Raw genomic sequence first — 21,065 nt, 5'->3', positions numbered from 1 at the left:
ACATTCATGCAATGACCTCTCAGATCCTTCATACAGGAACTCCCCCACCACAAGATGCCTGGTCTCCGTGACTCTCTGAAAGCATAGATGAAGAATCCATGACCTCCACTCTGTATCCTTCATGCCTCTAAATCCACTATCATGTGAATGATACCAATGAGGCTGGCTGCCAGCTTGGAATGGATCCCTGCCACCTTGAATCACATTAGCAGCAACTTGAATTTGCAGTTGCTTTTTAGGAATAGAGAACTCCTTAGGCTTTTCACAATCTGGAAGTTTAGCTGGATTGGGTTCTACCTAAAAGGCACATTTTCCTTTATTCCTGAGAAAAACAGGAGACCTCCCTTAACTGTATTAATCTCCATAACAATTACAGTCTCTCTTCCAAAACATTCCTTGGTGGTAACATTAAGTTTCCTAGTGCTTTTTTCCTCTGCAAATTGTATATTTGTATTTCTTTCTGCTTCACTTGCTCTTTTTCATTGCAGACTTGCAGACATATTATCAGTAACAACCAAACCACAGACTCAACATTATGTTGTTTTGAAATTTCCCTAGCTAAAGAACTCATTCCATTTCCTTTTCATTCAGCCTTAGGCAAGTTCTCAGGACATGGGCAGAAAGTAGACATATTCTTCATCAAAATATCACAGGAAAGGCCTCTAACCAAGTTACTAATATTGTTCCCCTCTGAAATATTTTTAGATAGACCTCTATAGTCTGCATAGCTCTTAGAACTACTGTCTTCTAGGCATCTATTAGGATGGATCATTGATCCTGCTTATAGACTTCCAGAATTCAACTGCCTTTCTAGTTCAAAGTCTTCCATATCCCCCCCCCCCAAAGGTGGGGGATGACAGGTTCCTCACAGCAACAGCCCATTCTTCATTTTCTAGCATCAACTTCTGTATTAGTTACTGTCTTAGTCAGGATTTCTATTACTGTGATAAAACACAATGACCAAAGCAACTTGGAGAGGAAAGGGTTTATTTTGCTTACTCTTCCATATCACAGTTCATCATCAATGGTAGTCAAGGCAGGAATCTAGAGGGAGAAGCTGATGCAGAGGCCATGAAGTAATGCTGCTTACTGGCTTGCCCAGCCTGCTTTCTTATAGAACCCAGAACCACCGGCCCAGGAGTAGATAACCCTCAGTGGGCTGAACGGGCCTTTCCATATCAATCACTGATTAAGAAAATGCTCTTCAGGCTTACCTGCATCCAAATCTTATAGACACATTATTTTAAATGAGGTTCCTTCCTCTCAAATGATTCTAGCTTATGCCAACCTCTCACACACAAAAAAAACAAAAAACAAAAACACCTATCTGGGGCAATTATGTTACACTGCAGTGATAAAACATTATGACTAAAAGCATCTTATGGAAGAGTTTATTTTGCCTTACAGTTCAGCAGGGTAAGAGTCCATCATTTGGGGGAAAATGGCAGTAAGCAGCAGGCATGGCAACAGGAACAGGAAACAGAAAGATGACATCGTTAAGAGCAAGCATGAAGTAGAGATAGTGAACTGGAGGTACAGTGAAGACACTCTTAATTTCTCCCCCAGTGACACACTTTCTCCAGGATGGCCACATCCTCTAAATCTTTCCAAAGAGTGTCCCACAACTGGGGACCAAGTATTCAAATATCTGACTGTAGGGGTCATTTCTAATTCAAGCCACCATAGTCCAACTTTTTAAAACTCCCCAAAGTTACCATGATTTTTTAAAAAGTCCAGTATGTTCTAATAAAATGAAAGCAAACATTATTATTTCCAAAAGAAGGACCAGGACATAAAAACAATCACACCAAAGCAAACCCAAAATTCAGCAGTATAAGTCCAAATTCTGAAACTGGCTCCTAATGTAATCTTCTGGGCTCCAAGGGGCTTGGGAAGTGCCGTCCCTCCATCTCTGCTATCCAAGCACACAGCTTCCTTCTTAGCTAAGATACAAGACATTTAACCTACAAACTAGTTTCTTCAGCAGCAGCATCTTGTTGAGCAGGGTCTTCAGCCTGGCAGCCCAGGTTTTACTTGTGTTTGTGAGAATATGGGTCCCACGTTCTGCCTCAACCTTCATGCACACAGATTCTGATGTGTGGCTGATGGATTTATCTTGAAACAATGTTTCCAGAAGATTCTAACACATATTTTGTGTAAGATCCACAGGTGGATATAGTGCATCTCTCTTGATTACTCCAGTGGCAATACAATACTAACCTATAAAGAAAAATATTCAAGTCTCCCTTAACCTGTACACAGCAGGGGGGTTGCTCAACACGTTAACATCTAACAGCTTAGGATGAACTTTTCAGGCTATGGAGACAGTGTTAAAACACATCATGGAGCCTAGTATTTTGGAAATTTGATCTAGGTTTTCCCTAGAAATAGTCATCTTACAAACTGTGGTATGTAAAAACCACTTCCCCAAAGACTAGCTGCTTCTCCATAGCAGCAACCTTTTCAGTTGATTTCCAGGAAAAGAGGGAAATGGAAACAGCAAAATTTGAAGACAGCAAGCTTTGGCTTTTCTCAAAACCTTTGGCCATTTTCTCAAAGAATTCTAGTTACAGAAATGGACACACATAAACACACACACACACACACACACACACACACACACACACACACACAGGAAACACTACAACTGTGCTAATTTGTTCACAGTGCAGCCTTTTCCCTCAAGGCCATCACTCTTTTAATTCAGCCACCAGAATCTTCAAAGGGGTTTTCAATAGATTCAGATAGACAGCATGTGTATGGTCTGACCTACTGACCTCAGCTATGACATTTCAGTTAGAATGGAGCAGTATTTAATTATCCACATTACCCAAAGAAGCCTTTCCTAAGTCTCATTGCCAGCTCTGCTCCAGAACTACTGTGCCAGAGCTCTTTAGGAACTGAGGGGGCTGGAGCCCACCATCCATTTATTTATAAAGTTTCTCCAATAACTTGCCTATCAACCAATGTGGGGTTAGGAGAAAACCCTGAGTGAATGACGTCCTGAGTGGATGTATGTTGTTGACAGGAACATGGCCATGTCAAGGACCTCAATGCCTTTGACCCATAGGGAAGTGGAAAATCTTCCTTGGGAAATGGAAAAGCCTTCTCTCCTGGTCCAAGTGTGAATGATGTTGATAATATGTGCAGAAAATGCCCTGTGTAGATTTCTCCCCTTGGATATATATATATTTGGAACTGAGGATCGAACCCAGGGCCTTGCACTTGCTAGGCAAGCGCTCTACCATTGAGCTAAATCTCCACCCCACCCCCAATAAAGACTGCTCCTATTGAGATTAGGTAAGCTGTTCTTCGAGATCCAGCTGTATACCATACACTCCATCTCCTTGATTTAGCTGTGTACAGTAGTAACTTGTTTCCCTGTTGGACTCTATATAATAAACATGGGGGTGGGTTAGGGGGAGGGCTGGGGGTGGAAGGAGGGAGGACAGGGGAATCCATGGTTGGTATATAAAATGAATAGAAAATCTCTTAATAAAAATAAAATAAAATAAACATGCTGCTTCCAAGTAGCTGCAGCTTCCCATTAAGAGGGCCCAGTTTACCTGACTGAAGCTTTTCAATTAGTCCCCATGTTTTGTTTTGTTTTTTACTTCATTCCCTTACTACCTCAGACAGGTCCAAAAGCTTTCGTCATGTTACATTCCCTTCCCGGAAAACTCTATCAGTGTGCCTTTATTCTTTTTCAGCTTCTAATTCATAACACCAGGTTTGAGGCCCTGGATCTGTGTTTAGCAGAATGCACAGAGTCTCTGGCTCATAGCTAATGACACCATAGCTTCAGGCATCCTGCAATCACACAGCCTTTCCAAGACACTGTGAACAACTTTTAAAAGTGAATTTTTGTTCGTCTTCCTAAATAAAACACCCCCAAACTGCACAAATGTTGGATTCTGCAAACCCTGAATCTGCCCCTTCCATAATGGGCACTGTATATAACAAAGCCATGTAAAATAGTCCTGACATGTGTACTTTAAGCAGTACAATTTTTAAAAACTAATTTGCTCTCCAATTAATTTCTATATTCATTTTCCCATAACCCAGGGTATGTTTAAGTAGTATCCTTTCTAATGGGCATTCTGATAGTCAGAGACCATCTTTCTGCAGGGCTTGCCTGAGACAAGAGCTGGTAGCAAGAACAGATGGTCCAGGCAAAGCCACCCAGAGGGATATGGTGATGCCATGTGTGTGTGACAGCTATTTTAGAAGTCCAAGAGGACAGCATGCTGCAGAGATGATGTGGGGACGCTGAAACCACACTATGTGACCTGAACTCAAATTGATTGATTTACCCAGTGAATTTAATAGATGAGCCTCAGCCACTTTGAATAGGAGAAGAAACATGATGCTTCTTCCCTATGCATGAGCTCATTCTCAAACTCAGGAAGGTCATCTCATACTCAGAGTGAAAGCACAGCTTCCCGCCTGGGAAGCGGAGAGCTTTTCAGTCCTCAGATGTTAATGTTTTCTGTGCTTGGGCTATTTTTACCCAGCAGCCCAGACGGTAGTGTAAGCACAGATTTCTTCTGCAGCTTTCGTTATAACAGGTGTGGGATCCGAGGCCATTGTCCTTAAAGCACACACATTCATGCCCTGCATCCGAACAGCTTAGGACTGAATGCTACCCTTTATCCACGATCATTCAGCTGTCTGCTTTTTGTTTGAAAAAAAAAAAGTGAGAGAAGGTACAAAACGTATCTCCAGGATATCTTTTGGGGGATGAGAATGACTGAGCTGTTATTCGTTTCAGAAGCATGAAAAATCAGAAAGTAAAATAATCTGGAGAGACACAAAAGAATCTCTTGAGACAAACTTGTGCCAGGACACAGAAGTAGGTTCCATGAAATCAAATAGTCGGTAGCCTCCTTCTTTAAAGGCATGTGAGCTGATTAAAGACCCAAAACCACATTGGCATCAACTTAGCAGCAAATGAAGAATTACAGAATGTACTGATATTGAAAACAGACACTGGTAACTGTGAAAAAGAATCCCAGTATATGTAAGGTCCATGTGGAATGGCCCATGAAGCGTAGTGGGAATAACTCTCGATTGAATCGCTTATCTCCCTCCCTTTGGTTACCAGAATGCCAGACCACACACTGCAGTGGCTACTCAACCAGGAGCTGTATTGCCCTGGGCTCCTTAACTCTAAGTCCAGCCCTCTACGAGTTATGGCCACTGGAGTGTGATTGGCGTGAGCTGTTCAAAGCAGATAAGAAACAGGTGAGCCCTCTTTATTATTGTCCCCATTCCATTTGTTCCGATGCACTTGTTGGATATTAACATGTCACTTGCCAAAGCCGCTGTGAACCTACAGCCCAAATGGATGGCACTGAGTCACCAGCTCACCTGGAGCCATCTTGCATTGTGAAGTAAGTAAGCGATAATTAAATTCAGGGCTCCCATCAGTGGTTCGCTTTGTACAGAAAACGTGAGACAGGAAACAGACCAACGGTGTTCTGAGTCACACAACACACCTGTTATGTGGATGCGGTACTCTTCCTTGAAGATCTTCTGAAAGAAGGGGATCTTGAACTGCATGTGAGGAGTGTGCAAGCCGGGAAGATTCACGTCAACATCTCCCATGAAGTGTGGGAATTCCCAGTCCTGTCAAAAAGGCAACACGAAAGCGTATCTGTGATCTGCTTTGCTTCATCTTAAGCAGCAAGACACCTCAAACTGACTTCCTCTAAGTACTTGTTTTAAAATCACTTCAATTCAGTCAGCTGCTGGGTATATCTATTTCACTTGAAAATTATTATTTTATGTACAGTGGGTATTAGTACACATTCAAAATAAAAATTAAGTCATTATTCCAATTCTTATTTTTTTTAAGCTGGTAATTAGAAGCTAGTATGGAAATGACTTACATTTAGGTCTCTACGGTTTGTCTCCACTGGGTATAGATCTTTACTTTTTTAGACAAAGAAGGTTAAGTGATCTGGGCTTAATAAATTTGTGATATTTTATCCAGCTACTTTCAAAATTATGAGCCCTATAATGTCATGTCTTATATAAGAAAACAAAGTTCCCATGTTCCACTAAAGTATTTTTACTAAGTTCTTCTCTAGAAACTGAGCAGAATTCTCCAATGCCAAAGAACTCTAGTCTGCTTGCTTGCTGTGTAGATGAATTTGAGCCAAAAGATAGAGGACCTGATGTGCAAGAGCAGCAGGGGGATCCCCAAGATTGCCATCCATCACTTCCAGTGCAGGCAAAACTGCCCAAGGCATCCCTTTCTCAGAGGGAAGAGAAACTGATGCCATGAGGATTCTATCAGGAGGTCTCAGACTTTAAAGCAGTACATTAAAAATCATAATTAGCCATGAAATAAGAACACACTAAATATAAAACAATATTTGAGATGGGCCCTTAGATGACAAAAGACACACTTTTACTTTTAGTAATTAGATGATCACTGAAGGTACAGAACTATGTTTAGTTAGTGTTTTTAACCAGATCAAATATGAAAACATGAACAAAATATTAATCTGAGATTTCAATCCACTAAGTCAATATGAAACTGCTACGGTTACTCCAAACATTTGACATAGGTAAGCTAGGCACAGTGTCTGGTCCCTTAAGAGTTTCCATGCACGTTTCATTTTCAGAGAGAATGAACCATGAGGAAGAGGACATTGAAGAGTGGTGGTCCTCAGCATCTAGAAGTCTCTGGATCAGTGGACCATCTGAAGGTGCTGATAGGAAATACATATGCAAGAAGAAAATCAAATGGTACTGCATCATCTTGTCTGCTTTTGAGCAAATGTATCAGCCTTGCTGCTCTGTGTTTTTAAGTCATTAGTAGCAAATAGATTTAAGGGAATCAGGAAATAAATGGATAATGTAAAATGGAATTGGAATATATTGTGTAGAAATATTAGTAGAAAAATGGATCGGAGATTCTGTCTGTAAACTATTGCTGTGGTTGAGTACAGCATTTGCTCCCCACATATAGCATCTTTGTTCTTTCCATGTTACATAAAAACTACTACAAAGGAAACTGACCTTGAATGCTAAAATATGACTGATAAAAGCTATGACTGCAAATAAAATGAGTGACAGAGTAGCTTTACTTGTCTTCCATGAATAACAATATCGTTTAAAACTTTTTTTATTTCCTGGTTGCAGATAGAGCACACTCCTTGTTAGTCATTGGGCCTGTGTTTGAACCAGCTTCTTTGTCAGAAGGCATTTTCTGACTTCTCTGATTTAGACTTTCTTACATGAAACTAAAGTTTTCTGCTAGTGTGAAATTGCTTTTAGTTTAAAAGCAATCTCTGGAGACTTCTTTTGGACTGTGATCAAAACCTCATTCACTAAAAAATAGTTTCTCAATTACTTCCCAACTCTTCCCATAGCTAGAAAGATGAGTTAAGGAAGTAGGGAGTGGCGGGAGAGAATAAGAGAAAGGAGGGCCACTGTAGTGTTTTCCAGATATCAAAGTGAGGGGTTGGCGCTCACATGTGAGGGTGGTGAGTGTAGGAAAAGTAACTGTAGGTCTTTAAAAGAGAATAAGCAGAGAGGATCATGACTCACACGTGACATCTCCCAATCACCCTTTTGCTTCATTTATCATAAAAACCATGTTTTATTGTTTCAAAACTCTTTACTTAATCAAATTTCCTGGGCCCATTTTCTCTCTACTCTTTTAATTTTTGTATTTCAATTCTTACTGCCATATCTCTTCAGACTCATCATTTTGAGTCAGTGTACATCTGGTCTACCTTGGCTACCACTGGAATAGCAATCATAGTAATTGCTATATCATTTTTGAGCTCAGTTTATTGAAAAACTGATGTCTGAAATCACAGATATTTAAAACAGAGAGCAAAGGGGAGAAAGGGGGGTGCTTTTTGTCTCCACAGGTTTCAGTCACTTCATCTACAAATCAAGTGTTGAACCTGTCAACCTCACATCCTTTTCAAGAGCATGACATAATGAATGCCTAGGCAGCAACCTGCATTGTGACAGATACAAAAGATGAAATACAGAAATGGTCAATAAGCAGAGTTAGTTTTCTAGTATAATTCACAGTTAGTTTTATCTTGCAAGACAAGCAGAAGAGGTTGTCAATGGTTCTGTTTCACTCCCACTACGATAAAGAAAGGAAGGATGCCATCTTTTCCTATCTGTCCCCATCCATTGCATAGTACCAGTCACCTTGATGCCTTTGACCAGGGCTTAGATCAGAGCAAAGGTCTAGAGGCCACTCAGAAAGGGCATAAGGGAGGGGCACCTCTCCCAGAGGCATGTAACAGTGGCCTCATCAGGAAGATGGAAAAAGAAGTGCGTTCTGGTTCCTCTTTCAACAGGAGTCTCCCTGTGGTGACTCCAGAAATAACTGAAGTGTGTGTGTGTGTGTGTGTGTGTGTGTGTGTGTGTACAGATGAGAAATTTGACTCAAAGATGTTGAATCACTAGTCCCAAGTGACATATCATGCAGCAGAGCTTAGACATTCTAGCTCCAAAGAATGCATGCTTTCTGTTCATTCAGCCTTTCTCTAACCATAGAAAAGTAGCATGGCCTTTTGGTTTTATTTCAGTGCTGACATTTTGCTGTTGTTATTGTTTGTTTGTTTGTTTGTTTTTGTTTGTTTGTTTGTTTTCAAGACAGGGTTTCTCTGTGTTGTTTTGGTGCTTGTCCTAGATCTCACTCTGTAGACCAGGCTGGCCTGGAACTCACAGAGATCGGCCTGGCTCTGCCTCCTGAATTCTCGGATTAAAGGCATGTGCCACCAACACCCGGCTCCAGTGCTGACATTTTTAACCAGCTTTGAGTGTCTTGCATGAGAATTAGCCATGATCATTAGCTATCTTCCACCAGGAGCCAGTGTATGGGGGCTTGGGCCTACCTTGCCTCTTTGGGTGGGTATTATTAGAGTCATCTCACCCTAAAGTGAACAAGACAACTATAACTCTTTCTCCACAAACAACTTCCCTGGGGATTGTTGCCTTCTAAAAAGATGCCAGTGAGTGGGGCAAGGAATAGATGAATGATTGATAGCAAACACAGGGGCTGTCATGGCATTGACACCATGAATGCACAGCCAGGTTTACATACACATTGTATAGAGGTATTATGAGTCAAGGACATATTTTGAACTAAAGATATAAAGTATGCGGAGAATGACCAGGTAAAATATATTCAACTAACAAGCCCAAGATAGACAAACTCATCCTCCTGGCATGGCATATTATGAAATGTTCATTTATTTTGCTATCAATGTTTAGGAATAGATGCCTTGGTATTGCTCTCTGCCATTAAAGATATCAACAACGGCAAAGCTCTATCGGTGATGCGAGTGAGTTAGACACACAGCGTCAAGATGCTCCAGTTCTCAACAGCTCATGATGTTGTACACATCATGGACATGTCTCCGACTCCACATCTGTTCACAGACGAGGTATGGTTAATTTTCCTTCATATAAGCATATTTCCCATATAAAATAGTAAGCAGTGCCATTACATTTATCTACTTCTATTACTTACTATTTTCCACTTCTGTCTGTAGCAATGAAAACCAGTCCCTGACCCCTGGAATTCACACACTATACTTGGGCAGGACTTGGGGGCAGTGTTATGCATATGGACAGTATGGTATTGGGACATTCTGGAGTCATCATCTCTCAGTGCTTCCTCGTTGAGCATCAATGTCAAGGAAGAGATCTGGGTGTCCTTCAGAAGAACTCAGGCTTGGTTTTGAGTTCCCTGATGGTAAAATGATGATTCCTCATTTCTCTGTAGATAACACATTGAGGCTAAAAATCTAACAGCAGTTATTACTTTACCCCAAGAAACTAAAGCCAGAATAAAACAAAAGTCCTATTTTCTGGGTTAATAATTGATCAATTGGTTTTTTGAGGTAATTAAGGGAAAGAATAGCTTTTACTGAAAAATTGATAGCCTTTTAAATTAGAAACCACAAAAGTTTCTACTTACTACTTGACAATTTTGTCCACATATACAGTGGCTTTTGATCATTACCCCCTCACCCTCTCCTCCCACACTGATAGCTGTTTTTGGAACCCAGTGAGTTTAATAATGGTTGCTTATGTAAGCATAGGAGGAAGGTCCTCATCAGAACATGGACAACTTGTCAGTGAGGACATCACTATAGAAAATGACACCTTTTCCCCAGCAAACATTATCTGCACATGGAGCTTTGAGAAGCAGTGAGGCTTTGTATGTCCCTTGCCCATGTCTGACAAAATGCTGACAGTCCTAATCTTGTGTGGGTCTTGGGCAGTAATCATAGTGTAGTGAGTCCATGAGTGCAACAGATATGTCATGTTAGAATCAATAATAGATCCTAAAATGTTACTCTAAAATGTCAACTCCTTCCCCATTTAATAGTTTATTTATCTTCTTTTTATAGTATTAGGTTATCAAGCTTCATATGATTTCAAAGTCAACTTTACAGACACATTTATTTTCTAGCTAATTTCTATTCATGCATATTTCAGAACTGAATTCAAAATGTGACTATCAGAACATCATTCCAATAAAAAAACACCAGCTTGCAAAGTGTCCTTAGCTTTCCTAAGCTTACCAGTGTCCTAGCAACAGGATTTCAGATGACAGTGAGCAAAGGTGGCCCAAAGAATTGTTCTTATGCTCTGGATGACATTTCTGTTTCTTATTAAGAGAGCCTGATTTTCCCCCAGCAATGCTTTGCTTCTGATTGGCAAAGTTGCCATAGTAGCACTTGGCTGAATTAATTCTCAGAAGCCTTGTTATACAGTAGGCTCTGCGTATTTATTTGAGATTCCAGTCGTCCCCACTGAAATGTAAGCTCCGGGGAGCTCAGATGACTTTTCCCTGTTTTGATAACTGCTGTATTCTCAACACATGAACTCAGCTCAGCACATACGAAGAACTCAAGTGTTTGGTTAAAATGATGAATGATGCTCTCTGAAAGCTAAAAAGACACGAAATTCTCTTTTGTGTCTCCTGGGAGAAGCATGGGATGGATTTAGGTAAGAGAAAACAACACAGTGAGCATTATGTATCACTCTAACATTAGTTATGAGGAAAAAACTGGATGTTTTGCTTTGTCTTTATTATCCAGATATAGAGAGACCATGGAAATATTAACACAAAGCTTAAGCTTTTTGCAAAGGCCACAAAGAAAAGAAGAAAGTAGATAATTAGAGAGAGTGGATGTGATGGCTAATCTTAGCTGTCAACTTGATCACCTGGAATAAAATCAACTGAAACCCAAGCAGCTGGGCACACCTGTGAGGGAGTTTTCTACAGTAAATCATTTGAGGTGGGAAGACGCACCCTAAGTCTGGGCCACACTGTCTATTGGCAGCCCACATAAAGGGACGTGAGACAAGGAAGCTTTTGCTCTTTGCCTGCTTGCCCTCAGCCTCACCAGCAAGTTTGGCTATTCTTCTGCTAAGCCATTCCTTCTCTGGTATTAGAGTCTGCTTCTTCAGGATTCCACTATAAACTGAAGACCAGCTGAGACATCCAGCCTGTGATGCTTTGAAAGAAAATGGCCCCCAAAGGGAGTGGCACTATTAGATGTGGTCTTATGGGAGTAGGTGTGGTTTTGTGGGAGGAAGTATGTCACTGTGGGGGTGGGCTTTGAGGTCTCATATATAATTTAGCCATGTGCAGTGTCTGTTCCTGGTGCCTTTGAGTCACGATGTAAGAGCTCTCAGCTCCTTTGGTAGCGCCATGTCTGCATGAGTGCTGTCTGGCTTCCCACCATGATAATTAAATGTTTTCCTTTTTAAGAGTTGCCATGGTCATGGTGTCTCTTCACGGCAATAGAAACCCTAACTAAGACACAACTTCATGGACTAAATAAATACTGGGTTCTTGGACTTTGTCAGGAGACAGCCATTGGTGGACTAGTCTGACCACAACCTGTAAGCCACTCTCATTACCCCACTTTTAATATGTATAGATTCATCCTATGGGTTATTTCCGCTAGAGAACCCTGACTTCTATGGAAGAGGTCAAGCTTAAACACTAAAGATGTTTGGAGAATTGGTCAAGGATATGTTTGGGGTGATCTTTCTTGTCACCCTCTAAAAGAAAGAAGATTTGTCCAAACAAGTCAGAGACCAAGAAATTGAAGCAAGGTAGCATGAGTTAGAGCCATTATTTCTCACACTGAGGGACATGCAGCAATGCATGAGATTGGAATCTGACACTTCCAAGACTGCCAAAAAATGTTTCCTTGAGTCAAAGCTAGCTACCAACTGACCAAAATTAACCATAGAGGTTTTGGAGGAGTGAGGAGAGAGAGAGAGACCGGAAGTAGTAGGACAGGGCTTAGAGAGGGTCTTGACCTTTTTTTTTGGATGGAGGAATGAGAGAAAGACAGAGAGAGACAGAGAAACAGCTTTTATGCCACTTCTCTGATCATCCAGGTCCTTACCACATATCTGACTTCCAAGTTTCTATTGTTAAAGAATAATTAGATAAATGCATTATCACTGTTTTATTTCTATAAAGGAAAATGTTCTATAACCTTATGAGCTATTTAAACTATTTATTTTGGGGGTGGGGTCAATTTGTTGGCTTTCTGGTTGAAGGGGGCTTTTGTCAACTCATAGTAGAGATGGCAGACCTCACTCATCCATAAAACAAGTCCGGAGCAATGTCTACACCCTGCCCTGAAATGCTTTAAAGAATGTGACTTTCTCTCTTTTCTTTTTAAGATAGATTCATTTTTCTTTTATGTGTATGGGTGTTTGTATGGATAGATGGATGTGTACCTGTGGAGGTGAAAAGACATAGGATCCCCTGAAACTGGAGTAACAGATAGTTGTGAGCTTCCATGTGGGTTCTGGGAAATGAACCTGGGTCCTCTGCAAGTACAGCCAGCATTCTTGACTGTTGAACCACCTGGAATGTGACTTTTTATGTGTTCTCTCTATTTCCAAATATCCAAGAACTAGAAAAAATAATTCATCGTAAGGGTGGGTTTTGTAGTGTGTTATTGTTTTCCTTCATCAAGTTATTTTTGTTTTGTTTTGTTTTTTTACTTACTCTTTTTTTTTTACTTACAGAAGCCCACATTCCTCCAACTAATTCCAAAGAAAGCATACGTCAATGAGTTGTGTTAGTTTACCATGTCTGAAAAAACAATCTGAGCCCAGAGCAGGTCTGAAAAGTTAACTACACTCTGTTACTTTTAAGAGAACTTGCCTCAAGGCCCTAGTGAAGGAGCAGTAGGTTTTTCAAAACAAGCTTCAGTACATCTGGACTCCGAAAGCATCATTCCTTTAAGCTCCCAAATGGAAACAAACAGATGCCCTGCCCTGGCAGACTGATGTGAGGAAGGACAAAATAAAAGCTGGTCTTAAAAGTGTTTATGCTAATGGAAATACATCATGTGGCCTCTGGAATAATGGGAAATCAATAACCCTGACTGGGGCAACACAGTTCACCAGCATGGAGAGAGTGCTTAACATCTTATAGACTCCTGGGAAGGGGGGGAGCACACAGCTGGGTGAGGGCTTGCTGGTAATGACAGGCAGTGCAGAATCTAAAGAAACAGTGATGGGTTGTTTTAGCTTTAGCTTCTAGGATCTGTCAATCTCGATCTACGTAGTGCTTCTTTTTTTTAATAACAGTTACTTATTTTGCCGGGTGGTGGTGGCGCACGCCTTTCATCGAAGCAGAGCCAGGCGGATCTCTGTGAGTTTGAGGCCAGCCTGGGCTACCAAGTGAGTTCCAGGAAAAGCACAAAGCTACACAGAGAAACCCTGTCTCAAAAAACAAAAACAAAAACAAAAACAAAAATGTACTTAGTTTTATTTTCTGTGTTACTGTTTTGCCCCGGTGTATGTCTGTGTATCATGTGCATACCCAGTGCCATGGAGGCCAGAAGAGATCGTTGGAACCCCTGGAAATCGAATTAAAGATGGCTGTGAAGCATCGTGTGGGTGCTAGGAATTGAATCTGGATCTTCTGGATGAGCAGCTGGTGATCTTAACTGCTGAGTCATCTCTCCAGCCCTTCTCAGCATGTCTTAAGAAGAATGAGTTCTAACTATATGATATGTTTGCATGTATTAAACTCCAAAGGAAGTCCCCTTCCACAGGAAGAGTGAAGAAATCCATTAGAACATTTGTACTGTTTTCCAGACACTGGCTGCAGAACACAGCACCATCCCCGGATCATCCTATGCTATGTTGTATTCAGTACAAATGTCACTGCTCCAGACTGGCTGGCTGTACACATGCTGCCAGCAGTGGTCACATTCAACTGTTGGGATGACTGATTTCTTCCGTGAGCTATATGGGAGAATTAATTGCTTACTGTCACATAGTACATATTATTGTCCTTGGTAAATTTTAAATTTAATATTGCAGTCATTTTTCTCCATGAAAAAAAAAAATACTGATGGTAGAGATGAATGGGAAATAATCACCATAAAAACGTTCCCCTCACAATGGAAAGAGTGTAAAGTAGATCCAAATGTAAAATGACCTTCAAACTCACGATTCTGTAGGACTGCCTGGATTGTAGTGGAGGTACCAAGAAGTCTATCAACTAGTAGAAATATGTTAGGTAGTGATGAGCATTCTGGATTAAGACAGGGAAAGACACTGATCGAAAGCAGTGAGTTGGCCACAGGTGCTACTTTAGTTGAAAGTAATCTCTGAAACGTGATCTTCATGTGGAGGAAGCCCTGCAAAACTCAGAAAGAGGATTAATTATATCATCTGGATGTGGTGGTGCGTGCCTTTAACCCCAACACTCAGTAGGCAGAGGCAGGGGGAATCTCTGTGAGTTCAGCCTGGTTTACAGAGTGAGTTCCAGAACAGCCAGAGCTACATAGTGAGACCCTATCTCAAAAAATTTTTAAAAAGGTGGGGGGGGGGAATCACATCCACCAGGAGGAGAAATGGGCACAAAGGCGCCTGGGAGGAGTGTGAGGTGGCTGTTTTAGATACTGACATGCTAGAGCGGTGATAGGAGTGTGGTTGGTAAAAGAGCAGGGATGCCCGATGGGTGAGTGCTGCAGGGGCTGTGGTACGAAATGATGGTTTAAGCAAAGCAGGCAGGGAGGCAGATCAAGATGCCTATGAAGGTATCGATCAACATGCTTATGAAGGTGTTACCAACCAGACACCTGGAGACTGGCTACAGCATCTGCCCAGGAATTTAGGGAACTGGCTCCCCCTGAGAAGACAGGGAAGTGGGTTAGCTACTTCATACCTGCTAATGCAGAACAGATAGACAGTCATCTGCTATGGACTGAAAGGCTCCCACAGCACCCATGATGACATTGAAATGCCACTGTTACTGTATGAAGACACAAGGCTGTTTAAGGTGGTTAGTGAGTCATGCTGTTGTGTGAGCTTGCTGGCCCTCCTGTCATGTTAAAAGGTAACACGGAGGCCCTCATCAGATGGAGTTGTCATGTTCTTGAATTTCTCAGCCTTCAGAACGGTAAACCAAGTAAACTTCTATTGTTTATAAAATGAAAGGATGCTAAAACAACATCTAAACTGAGGTGTTATGTGGCCAGCTGAGACACTCACAGAAGAAGCTGGGGCTGGAGGTACCGATGAGATGTTGCTAATAGGATACTGGTTTAAGATCATGATGCATAAAGTGGGTGGAGTACTGAGAAACCCAACATTTAGAATATAAAAGAGAAAAGGTGGGGGACACAGAAAAAGAGGTGTCCTAGAAGCTAAGAGGGAGTGAGTGCTGAGCCTGCTAGCACAAGTCTGTAATCCCAGGTACTTGAGAGGTTGAGGCAGGGGGATTGGAAGGCCATCCGAGGCTGCATAATGAGTTTAAAGCCAGCTGGGCAACTTGGTGATGCCTTCTCTAAAACTGTCCACTAAAGATGGGAGCGTATGATATAACCCAGTAAGAAAGTACTTGCCTAGCATGTGGGGAGCCTGGGTTCCTCCCCTTTGCCCCACAAAAGGAGTGATGGATTGTGTCAAATGAAGCTGAAGATTTGAAAAAGATGGGAGACAATATTTTCTAATTACACTTCTGGCAAAGGTTTTATTATAGAATACATAAAATATTCTAAATATCAAGAGCAAAAAACAGCCCAATTTTTAAAAAATAGATAAATCTTCATAATCCATGTGGATTCAGTCCATTTGGGGAGAGGCAGAAACCAGACTTTATGATAGGTAAATACTCTCCTATTGTACTGTAGCCCAAACTCCACCACTTTAAAGAAAAAATTGAGACAGGGTATCATTGAGTTGCCCAACTGTCCTTGAACTTGCAGTGCTCCTACCTCAGCCTCCCAGGCACCATGGATGACAGGCTGGTCCCAGTAACATCCAGCATTGCTCCCTTCTGGAAACCCTGCTGCAATATCTTTTTTTTTTAATCTCCCAGTTGGTTTTCTATTCTGGCTTCTTTCCCAAGTCCTCCATACTGGGGTTTATACTGCTGCATCCCTTGTATTTCTTTCTGGCCTAATAGTTCACACAAATCAGTAGTAGCATCTGGGGGTGGGTAGAGGTGCTCACAAGGCCCATATCTCCCCAAGGATCTAAAGTAAGTGTCCAGTTGTTGAGTGAAGTAGATGTATTTTCTTTACATGTGTAGCCACTAGTAAGTTGCCCATGCTCCCATTAACTAATTAATCATCCATTCTCCTGTGACCCCATTGAAATTCATTTGTTTACAAAAACCAAACAAATAAATAAAAATAAAGGCTCGGAATCACTGATCTTCAGGCAGCTGCTGATTAAAATCAAGATGTGCTATAATCCCATCAAAGATGCATGCCTATATCAAGAGAGAAAAGACAGGCAGTGTGGAGAAGAGGGAGCCTGTGCCAGATTGTCTTTTGTCAATGTGACACACACAAGAGCCACCTGGGAAAAGAGAATCTCAATTAAATTTGCCTGTAGGCATTTTCTGGATTGCTAATTGATAGAGGAGGGTCCAGCCACTGTTCATGCTGCCATCCATTGACCAGGTGGTCCTGGCTTGTAGAAGAAAGGTGCTGAGCAAGCCATGGAGAGCAGGTGGGTAAGCTGCATTGCTCTTGGCCTCTGCTCCAGTTCCTGCCTCAACCTCCCTCATTGATGGACTACAACTTGTTAGCTGAGAAAAAAATCCTCTCCTCTCCAAGTTGCTTTTGATCAGTGTTCAATCACAGTAACAGAGAAGCCAACTAGAATAGAGTCCATACACACTGTTGGTGGGAATTAGCATGGAGAGCAAGCTCTCGAAGCTAAAAGTAGATGCAGAAACACCACTCCTGGGTGTATAACTAAAGGATACAAGGGTATGCAAGAACTGAAACATGAAAGAGTACCCCTGTTCCTGTGTACAAATTCATTATTCTTATCAGTTAAAATAAATGTAATTGAAAGTAAAAACAGACTATGGAAGAAGTGAAAATACAAAGCAGAGCTAATAAATATACATCAAGTGTTTATCTATAGTAAAAACCAGTCATGGAGGCATTGCTTGGAGAGGCATTCTGATGACATTAGTTTCAAATTATTTTATTGCATAGAGTAAAATGGATTTTGGTATGCTGGGGGATTCTGCACCTGAGGTTCCTTTTTATATATTTTCAGTAGCTTTTGCAATGACTGTTACTAAAAGTAGGGTGGCACAATATGACTATTCTTATTTTCTTAGAGCTGGTGTCCATTTCAGTGGGCAGTGTACACATTGACTGGTCAGTATTGCTGGCATGTAAACAGTTAAATATTCTGACCATCCTTCCTTCTGAAGGCAAAACAGTTCTTTATTTTCAGAAATAGCACAGGCTGTGTTTGCCGGGTCCTGAATACAGTGAGCTCTTGAAAACAGTTGGCTGGATCTTCCACACTCTGCTCCCAATGTTTTGTTCCCTTTTCTTCTTTCTTAGCAGCTGCTCCATTTCTAGAAAAACACTGATGCCTCTGCAGCTGCCTTTGCCCCCACAGACCACCCTATGATAGCATGTAACAGAACGTAAAACCTTCAGAGCAATGGACTTGAACTATCTGGCTGGCCATGTCTGTCTACTATGAGTTTGGGGTCAGAAGTGTTCATCCTCTGAGCTCTAGAGAAAAATTATCTACCCCCAAGTAAGAACAAAAACAAAAACAAACACATATCGGGTCAGGCTATGGAATGGAAAGAATAAAATATGTTTTGTGGTTTCAGAATTATACTCTCAGTGAACTGAAAGGTTTTATGAAACCGTTGTTAGTCCAGAGGTCAATGCCAAAGACAAGTCTAATGCACACGGCTTTCCTGAATGGATGCTCATTGGAGAGAGATTCCGCCATCCTCAGAGTCCACCTAAAAAACAAAAATCTGCAAGCTTGGGCAAGGGGCCTTATGTGCATGTTAGCAATTGTATTTTCTTTGTCCAGCCCCATCCATTCAGAAAACCTGACACTGCAGCCGTGAGTTTTATTGGATTTCATGTCACCCCCAAGAGCATGAGAGCAAAACCTGTACTTCTCAAAGTAATCCCATGTTGTATTCAAGCTCCCCACACAGAAGCCTCACACTATTACAGAACCAACTTAACAGTTATTAAATGCTCACTAGATGTAAGGTACATATTCTCAAAAGGAAAAAATAGAAACAAACCAAGCTCCTCCTTGTAGAGTTACAGAGAGAAACAACCACAGAGATGACAGAACTCTTCCCACACAGCCTAACTAACTAACATTGTTAGTCAGGAGGAGGAGACCAGATGATGCTCAGTCAGTAGCCCCTGAGTAGTGTTCTACACTCATTCATTTTACTGAGAATTCTTCACAAAATTCTGATTAAAAAGATTGACCATTATTCTACTCTCTTCAGACTAAGCAAAGACTTGTTATGAACTTGTGTGCTAAGTATATGGACTACTTTGAATAATAATAATAATAATAATAATATAATAATAATAATAATAAATACACTGTAAATAGATATTTACAACAATTAGGATTTTTGTTTTGTTTTGTTTTGTTTTTTGAGGCAGGGTTTCTCTGAGTAACACTGGATGTCTTGGAACTCACTCTGTAGTCCAGGCTGGCCTCGAACTCATAGAGATCCATCTGCCTCTGCCTCCCAAGTGCTGGGATTAAAGGTGTGCACCACCACCGCCAAGCCAGTTGGGTTTTTTTTTCTTTCATATGGAAGCAAGGGATTCTGAAAGCCATCATGTCACTTGTCTAAGGCTGTTTCGAGTGTCACCACAAGGATTCACTCCCAGGTGGTCTAAAACCTACGAAACTTTCTTTCCTTACCATTATCATTTTTCCCCTGAAACACCAAATTGTCCATCTAGAAGCCAGATTCCATGATAACATGTTTCCAATGGATGTTACCTTGTATCTGTAATGACATTGGTAGGCTGCAGCTCACATTGAATTACATTCACTTGACATTGCTATGTTCCCTGAAGCACACTAGGAGGAGACCGTAGGGAACACACACTGCAAGGGGAGGGCATGGCAGCGGTCTGTGTCCTTGACAGACCTGCTTCAAGTCCTTCAAGTCCTGGACAAAACCTGTAATCATCCATGCATCTCTAAGTATTTGAACCACCCACAATATTGCCTACTTAAAACTACAAACAGGCTCCAAAGGCTGAGGAGTCACAAGGTCAGGTTTAACAGTGTCTCCATAGATGGTACCAGTTTTCTGTATTAGTTCTTTCATTTTCACTATAACAGAATACCTGAAGGAACAAATTAAAGGGGAAGGATTTGGTTTGGCTCACAGTTTATGAGGATATGGTCTGTTATAGCAGGGATGGAATGGTGGTTGGGACTGGCTTGGCCCTGGTGGCAGAAACTTGTAGCATGGCTACCTCACATCTTTACAGATCAGGAAGAGAAGTGTTCCAGCAGAGCTAAAACCTACAAGGCCCACCCCAAAAGAGCTACTTCCTCTAGCTAAAAAACCCCTAAATTTTACACAACCTCCCCAAAACTGTACTACCCATTAAAGATGAAAAGTTAAGACACAGGACCTAATTGAGGAGATTATATATCTGAAACATTAAGTATTGTTATAAAGAGACTCACACTTCAAAGACTGGCTCTTCTTGATTATAATTATGGTCTGGAGATACCACAATGCATATAAAATTACTAGTTATTTTATTCTATTACTAATTATTATGTGCCCTCTCTCACATTCGATTTGTGACCAAATATAATAAAGTATATGAAATTGTTACATTTATAATGAAGTGTATCATATTTATGGACATTGCAACCAATATCCTAAGGCATATGTAGAATCAAAGTCACAGTGGGCTTTGGGAAGGTGGGAAGAATTATCAGAAAATAATTTGATGCTACCTCTGGCTACTATCTCATAACACTTTTACTCATAAAAATGGTATGCCTGCAGTTCTGAAAAAAAGACTTTTAATGCACAAAAATCTATATGGAAACAATGATAAAAGTGAACACAAAACATAAAATTTTGCCTCCAAGTACTGGAGTGTACTTGGTGAGCCACAGGTAAGTGTGCAATGTTCACATCTGCCAGTTGCCATAGGCTTTATGTTATAGTTATCTTCCATGTTGCTTCCACAAATCAATTATTTATATTATTTTCCTATATAAACCCAGGTGCAGTTGATCAGCTGCCCTCTTGCTAGAAGAGAGGCTGTCAAACTGACATTATTATAAAACCACTTAAATGACCAATTATCCAGAAATTACTTCTCTGAAAATGGTTCCAAATAGTTTTGCAAAAAGGTGATTTGCTGACCTTAGTTCTCAGCTCAAGGAGACCTTGAGTGTGTTAATATCGCGTTGATTTTAAATGCTAAATCCACTGTAGTTACAGACACAAATCTGATCCCTCAGCTAATCGAACATCACCTGTCTTTCAATTAGCCTTAGCTAAAATTGAGGATTTTTCAAATTTCCTCTTTGGGCAACTGTGATGGTTTGAAGAATGACCCCCATAGGTTCATACAATTTAATGCTTAGTCACCTGGGAGCAGAATTCTTTGATGGGATTGAAAAGAATTGGAGGTGGAAGAGTGTCTCTAGGGTGGGCAATGAGGTTCCAAAAACACATGCTAGGCACAGTCTCTCTCTCTCTCTCTCTCTCTCTCTCTCTCTCT

The 21,065-nt window shown here is 41.0% G+C and overlaps 1 protein-coding gene across 1 annotated transcript in view; it reads right to left on the bottom strand.

Annotated features, from left to right (window-relative positions):
• Tmem117 (transmembrane protein 117) overlaps positions 1-21,065 on the bottom strand; it is a 444,694-nt gene that overhangs the window by 11,486 nt on the left and 412,143 nt on the right. The window contains exon 7 of the mRNA XM_036208156.1: positions 5,499-5,628. Within this exon, the coding sequence (XP_036064049.1) occupies positions 5,499-5,628 (130 nt within the window). The remainder of the gene's footprint in view (positions 1-5,498; positions 5,629-21,065) is intronic.

This window comes from Onychomys torridus, chromosome 16 (assembly GCF_903995425.1).
Source record: "Onychomys torridus chromosome 16, mOncTor1.1, whole genome shotgun sequence".
NCBI classification, from domain to species: Eukaryota; Metazoa; Chordata; class Mammalia; order Rodentia; family Cricetidae; genus Onychomys; species Onychomys torridus.
This window is presented reverse-complemented; position numbering and strand designations above follow the sequence as displayed.